The following is a 7688-nucleotide window of genomic DNA, read 5'->3' on the forward strand; positions in this document are numbered from 1 at the left end:
GCAAACATTGGCATTTCATTAATGTATTAAGGGGAATTTTTTAAGTTTTGCTTAATTCAATTTTTATTTAAATTTTATCTGACATTAATTAGTACAGTACTGTAGTTTGTTTTCTATAAAGATCATTTAATTTCAAAGAAAAATATTTAATGTTGAAATAGGTAGAAATTTGTCTAGTTTGCCAAAATTATCAAACTTAGTACCAATGCTCATTTATTTTAGTTCTTTTCAAATCTGTAGGCATTAAGAAGGTACTTTTTATGTCCTTCATGACTAGCCATACTACAATGGGAGTAACTGTTAATTTGTTTTTTGAAACTGTGTCCTGTTTTATAATTCTGGCGTAGTAAACATTAGTATTGTGTCTTTAAAATAAAACACAATACTAATTTTTACTATGCCAGGGAGTAACTGTATTGAAAGTTGAAATCCATTGTGTATCAATCAATCTATTTCTGAAAATTTGAGATTCTGGACTCAAACCCATATTTCTCTAGTGAGAAGTTGAAACTTATCATAGAAGCGATCAAGTGCTTTTATGATTCTCCTTACATTATGTTCTTAACATAAACAGTGAGAGATTATTGTATTTGGAGATTTCTCTATATTAAGCATTTTTTTAAAAAATGATGTAGAAAGTTATAAGCAATTATATTTCTTAATAAAACAGAAAACTGTTATACTTAATTGTCAATTATTTTTAAAAAACAGTTTATTCTTTTTAATATTAATTCATATTAAAAGCATTATTAAGTTTACAGTTCATTCTGTATTTAATGAAATTATGATTTATTTCAATATACATATTTTTTAATCTAGCCTGTTCTTTGGGTACTATGGAAATCACCTAAAGATCCTTGGATATTTATGAGGGGTTCAATCTTATGTGCTTTTGGTGCATTTTTATTTGGATGGCATGTTCATGAAAAAGCTATTCTCATGGTTATTTTACCATTGACGTAAGCATGTATTTTGATGATATATCTTTATAAAATATGCAATAATTCTGATTGTACAATTTGTCTGTTAATAATAATAATTTAAGAAAATTATAATGAATTTGTGAATATTAATGATCTTAATAAAATAAATTGAAATGTTTTTATCATTAACCTTTAATATTTAAAATGGTAAAATAAAAGTTTAGATTAAGAAACAATGAATTTCATTTTAGTGGAAAATATTGCATTTTATAATTTCAGGCCTTTGGCTCTTTTTCAACGTTTTGAAGCTGAAGTATTTTTATTTTTGGCAACTATTGGCCATTATTCTATTTTTCCACTTCTTTTTAAGGCAGCAGGTATTTAAATACACTTACTTTTCTTCTTATAGTTAAATATTTACTTATATTTATACACGTATGTTTTTATAGAAACTCCCATCAAGATATTTCTTTTGTTGCTACACAGTGTATATGCATTTACAGCTTTAAGTAGAATACATCGGTAAGTGAAGAAAAATATATTAAATCTGTCTATTATATCTTGTTTCTTTAATTACATTTTTAAAATATTTTTTGTAGACCAAGAAAAACAGATGGTTTTCTTCCACTATTGAATACCCAAGAGAGCTTATTTCTTTTAGGATTAATACCTTTACAGATGTATTACAGTTTCGGAAATAAGTTATTAGGATTGGATCAGCGTTTGCCCTTTTTACCATTACTTTTAATATCCACATATTGTGCCTTTGGTATTTTTCAGATGTGGATTAAAATGTATAAAGATTATACACAATATAAAACTCCTGTACTTTTTACGATGGATGGAAAAGAGCTGAAAAAATCATAAAAATATTTGCAAAATATTTTCTGAAATGCAAAGAAGTTAACATGTGGGAAGTTTTACTTTAAAAATAAATATAAATTTATTTATTTTGCATTATTTATTATTTATATATACATATATATATAATTTCTCATTACCTAAAATTTTCTAAGTCAAAATGTTTGTTTTGTTATGTGTGATTCACAATAACATATCAATATTTTTAATTAAGTGCAATTTTGAAGTTGATTTTAACATACAAGTTTTATAATTATATAAAGTTAAAAAAATTTTAAAAAATGCTCTTTAAACTATATAATATATTGTAAAAATTATTAACAGCACTATCTGTTTTAAAATTACTACATTAAAAATATAATATACTATTATATTAAATATATTGCTGTCAAATTTAAATATTGATTTATTTTATTTTAAAATACCATTTATGTAATTGTTTTCTAAAGATATAAAAATTATAAAATTCCACACATGTTATCTTCGTTGTTTTCATTGATAGATTGATGTACTAAATACAAACAATATTTATATATGATGATGTGTAGTTCCATTTCCCAGTTCATTTGCAACAGTGGTGCTAAGAAAAGATATCATCATTTTTCATAGTAATCACATTCATTTATTTATTTTTTTTTTATGAAGTTTGTAATTTGTATTCATGTCTGGCAGCAAATATAACTTAAAAATTTTTTATAAGTATGGTGTTGAGTTGTATTATTTCTTTTTGTAGAATTAATACAATTTTGATTCCAACTCAAGGAATAGAACAGCAGTAACATTTTCAATGTGCAAAAGTCAACTTATTTCTTAAATTGCTTGATTTCTAAAATGTATCTTACAAAATTTATCTAAATTCCTTCAATTTGCTTAGTCTCTCTATAAATATTCTCAACTTGATATTTTAGAATTATAAGTGGAAATATTCAAGAAATAACAAATATAAATTTTAATAATAAAAAATAAAAAATAACAATTTTAATAATTAACAACAACAACAATATACTGTAAATTTTAACAAATATAATTATTTACGTAGGCAAAATATTAGATTTAATATTATATTCTTTAACATGAAAATTGCTATCATAAAGTTTTGATTATTCAAATTAATATACAGTATGTAAGAATTATGATGTTTTAATATAAAGTTATATTAAAACTTTTATAATAGTATAACAGTGAAATTTATGCATAAATTTTATAGAAGTAAATTCATAAATATTATTTTAAGTAATTAATTACATGGAATTTTTACTGAAAATTATGCAAAATGAATCTCAACTGTTTTTGGAATGGAAAAGTTTCTTAGAAAAATCTTGTGTGTGATTTTGTACATAAAATGTAAAACTGAATTGAATTATCTGACATTTTTTCACTAATTATCTAACTAAACTTTATAAAAATATTAAAATCATTGTTTTGAAAGTGTTTGCTACATAATTTATTGTACTGGCAAAGAGCATTAGTGCATATTAAAATTACTTCAAATAATCACTTTTGTTATAAGAAATTTGGAAATATTGGAATTGTTTAATTAATTAATTAATCTAAAATCATTAAAAAAATTTTTAAACAATAAAATGAAATCAAAGTTTTATTAATTTAATTTCATATAAAATCTAAAATAAAAAGAATTTTGGAAATAAAAATTAATTTAATGTTTAAAATATATATTTAAGAAAAATTTATATTTATTTTATTTGTTTTAATAATTGAAATACTCATAAAAATTATTTTGGATATATTGAGAAATGTTACATAATAAATACCTGGAATAAGTTGATTGAAATTAGAAAAATTAACTTTAAAAAGAGTTTTCTATGATATATATTACAAGATGAAAGCAAATTTTAATTATTAAAAAAAAGATATTTTAAAATTCCTAAATTTAAGATCTATTTAACAAAATGGTAGTGGTCATTTCTGAAGGGAGTTGGTGTTTATTTGTATACATGCTCTTTTTAAAGATATGTTTTACTAGCATATTAGCTTGTTTCAAGAATGGAAATTTGAAGGTCTATTTTAAATTAATTTTTCAATAGACCTTTATTTTTAATTTTTTGCATTGTAAATTATATCAATTGATTATATTATTATTGTTGTGAAAGAGGAAAACATTCAAAATGTGTCAGATGCTGGAATATTTTTAAAAGCATGTTTAATTTTTTTAAATACTAGAGATGGGATATATAAATGCTTTCTTTCAAAATATATTTTTAAGAATAAAGATTTTTCAGGGTTTCAAGGTGGCCACATACAGTTGGATATAATGGAAATTTAATGTGTTGTTTTGAGCATGTATATAAATAATAATAATAATAATATGACAATTGTTTATAAATGTAGCAGGTTAAAAAAATATTTTATCTATTTTATATTTTAACTGAACATAAACATGTACATATTACCATATTAAACAACAAATTGTAATAATAGAAAATAGACCCAGAAAATTTCTCTATCCAATAACAATTAAATTTGTAATTAATTTGCAATTAGACTGAAATTTTTATCTCATATCTGGTGATGTGTCTCTTTGTTATTGGTTTTCTGATCATTTTAAATAAGTACTGTACAGTACATGCAATTTGACTATAGAAGAAAAACTTAATGCTTAAATGATTAAATGAAAAAAACAAAATATTTGTTTTTACCAGTTTTAATAATTGTATATTTTTAAAATCTTATTAATCTTTCATTAAATAGGCATTTTTAAAAATAATTGTGTTGCTTTGAATTTAATACAGTATGCATTCTTCTTTCAAAAAGAATTTTTAGGAAGAAAAATAAAATTAGATGATAAATTAGAAGAGCTACAAAGAATACTTGAAAATTAAGAATTGAATCTTACATCTTGAGTTGAAGAAAGACTCCAATTTTAAATTTTGGAAATGTGATAAAGATGCATTATAAATTCAAAGCAGTATGATATGTTTGATTTGAAATTAATAAATAATTGGAATATTTCAATATAATGGTTGCAATATAAAATGTTGTGCCATTACAAGTACCTTTATTAGTAAATTCCACTATAAAAAGAATTGTAATCATAATATTAAGTTTTTCATAACATTTTGACAATTAGAATGAAGTATATTAGAAATAATGCATTGAGTTTTTATCATGTGGTTTACTTCAAAGTAATTGTAGCAGGGTATAATAAATCCAATTTCAAAATGTTTTCTTGGAAGAAATGATTTTCCTTGCTTCTTTTACAAGAAGGAAGATCTCTTTTTTTTTTTTCATTTAATATTTTGTATTATTTTGATGTGTGTTAATTCATTCATCTGTTTGTAGTGTCGTGCATACATTTACATCTTGTGAATAGAGAAGAAAGTACAAATTTCATTGAAATCATCATTTCATTATGCAATAATGAAAGAAGGTATTTTATAATGCATGATAATTTCATTACAAATTTATGATTTGTTCTTTGGAGACTTTATTAATGATTTGAAATTAGAATTGATATTATTACTGTTTTGCAGTTTGAATAAAATTAAAAATCCTTGTTTTTGGTTTTAATCATATTAAGTGTGAAATTGTATGTGTTGAATCATCTTAATGTTTGTTTTCAATGTATTAGTCATTTTTTAATGTGATTACTAAATTAAAGATTTACATAATCTGTTACATATACCAGTAGTTAAAACATTTTTTTAGTAAACATAAAGATTATGATATGGGTTTGTGTGTGACTTTTTCTTTTGTTTTTTACATAATGTAATCTGTGTGAATTTTATTTGTATAATTTTGAAAAATATAAATTTGTTTACTTGTAATAAATGATAAACATTTTATAAATATGTCTTGTCTAAAGCTTTAAAGTTATGAATAATGTTTTTATAATTTATATGATTGAGAATTGTTTAAAATCTTTGAATTCATACATATAAAATAGTTGTATTAAACTTGCAAAATATGAATCAGACATTTCCATGTTTGCTTTGTTTTGTATTATAAATTAATTCTAATCTTTTATTTTTTTCTCAATATTTTAAAGCATATATTCTAAGTGTGCAAAATTAATTTTGCTTTTATTAAAATATCACAAAAATAATGTTTTTATTACATTCCCAAATTAATTTATTTCTTATTCAAAAGTTTTTTAGTATATTTATAACTCATGGCATATGAAATTATTACATAAAATATTAAAATGAAAACTTTAAGAAAAAAAATGATAATTTAGATTTTTATATCTTAGTTTTCTCTTTTGTTCTGAAGGAAATAAAAGGAATCTTTATGGATTTAGCCAGATGTGACTAGATGTGAAGGATAGTATCTGACATCGCCAGACCAAATTTTTGATGTTTGGACCTAAACTTGAATTCTGATTCTTTTATTGACTGGCCATATTTATGCTATAGTTTACTATCTGAATCATGATTGAACATTGACCTATTAATTAATGAGACATGGACTGTATATCATATAGTATAGCAGTATAGGAAAATCCCCATTACTGTGTTGTCATTACATGTTGTCAGGAAAAGCACTGCAATACTTTAAAACTGCCATAATCAAAAATAACAGCATATGGGAAATAGAAACATCACCCTGGGATTTCGTTTTGCATATTACTCTGGATGAGTAGCCTTTAATAAAAGATTGACTTCATCAGGAAAAACAGTTTTGTTCCTGAGGTGTGTGAAAGGAAGCAATGAAGACATTTATAGTTTCTTCTATTTTTTAAAAAGTTTTTAGCTTCATCATGTAGAAAATTTAACTCAGCTGACATGAGACACAATTTGCAAGAAATGACAATTAGATTGGAGGAAACAGCTAGCAAAATTGATTTAAAAATAAATAGTAAAAAAAATAGTAAAAAAAATAAAGCCAAAATTATTGAAAATAGCATAAACCAAACAGTGGAACAGATTAAAATGACAAAGATAATCATCAGACACCAATGGTTTTTGTTGCTGGAGTGTCTAGAGGTGGAATCAAAGCAATTATTGATTGAATGATTGGCAAAGCACCTAGTAGTATTGCAATGAATGTAACTAATTGAGACTTCAGACATCAAAATGACAGAATGTATTAATCATTGATACCATCATCTTACCAATGGCAATTTATGTTAGTGAAACTTCAAAGTATATATGAATTTAATAGTGCAAAATTAAATGTGTTACATAAGAAATGTCTATGCAAAATTCATAAAAACAGTTATTACAAGCATATGACATTAAAACTATCATCTTAATAATGGAATGATTATTCCATTATTAAGATGGAAAGAGCAAACATTGGCATTTCATTAATGTATTAAGGGGAATTTTTTAAGTTTTGCTTAATTCAATTTTTATTTAAATTTTATCTGACATTAATTAGTACAGTACTGTAGTTTGTTTTCTATAAAGATCATTTAATTTCAAAGAAAAATATTTAATGTTAAAATCCAGTAGCAAAAACTGAAGATGCAGATTCTGTTGCAAAAGATATTAGGAAATGGAAAATTCTTGCTGCTTAATATGCTCACTTTCATTGTCAGAATTAACCAACTAGAAAATTGAAGCATAAATGTTTTGTTAAATATTTTAAATAATAAAAATTTGATGATAACTTCATTATACATTATTATTATTAACACACAAAATGTTTTACATATTTTCCATATAAAAAATTTTTAATTTTTAACTGTTTAATAAGTCATGAATTAATTTAATAAATTATTTTAAAATATCTCTCTATTTTTTATTGATTGGTAGAATAGAAGGGCAAGAAAAGAGTTTTTCTTTACAAGAAATAAAAAGTATTAAAAAAATTTTAATTGTTCAGATATTACAAAATTCAACACCAAAAAAAAAGAACAAATTAATTAAAGAGCAAACATTGGCATTTCATTAATGTATTAAGGGGAATTTTTTAAGTTTTGCTTAATTCAATTTTTATTTA

At 22.8% G+C, this 7688-nt stretch overlaps 1 protein-coding gene across 1 annotated transcript; it reads left to right on the forward strand.

The window, feature by feature from the left end:
• The first annotated feature begins 818 nt into the window (after nt 1-818).
• LOC111624026 (probable dolichyl pyrophosphate Glc1Man9GlcNAc2 alpha-1,3-glucosyltransferase) lies at nt 819-2105 on the forward strand. Its single transcript, XM_023366795.1, has 4 exons — nt 819-959; nt 1203-1300; nt 1373-1445; nt 1523-2105. Exons 1-4 carry the CDS (start codon nt 868-870, stop codon nt 1788-1790), a joined length of 531 nt encoding a protein of 176 aa, XP_023222563.1. The 5' UTR covers nt 819-867; the 3' UTR covers nt 1791-2105.
• The last annotated feature ends 5583 nt before the right edge of the window (nt 2106-7688 follow it).

This window comes from Centruroides sculpturatus, unplaced genomic scaffold, assembly GCF_000671375.1.
Source record: "Centruroides sculpturatus isolate CEXI.00-Female unplaced genomic scaffold, Cexi_2.0 scaffold370, whole genome shotgun sequence".
Taxonomy (NCBI): domain Eukaryota; kingdom Metazoa; phylum Arthropoda; class Arachnida; order Scorpiones; family Buthidae; genus Centruroides; species Centruroides sculpturatus.

Coding starts and splice junctions, on each gene's coding strand:
- LOC111624026 (XM_023366795.1), top strand. CDS start 868: ATGAGGGGTTCAATCTTATGTGCTTTTGGTGCATTTTTATTTGGATGG. Junction 960..1,202: donor ATGGTTATTTTACCATTGAC/GTAAGCATGTAT, acceptor TTATAATTTCAG/GCCTTTGGCTCTTTTTCAAC. Junction 1,446..1,522: donor GCTTTAAGTAGAATACATCG/GTAAGTGAAGAA, acceptor TATTTTTTGTAG/ACCAAGAAAAACAGATGGTT.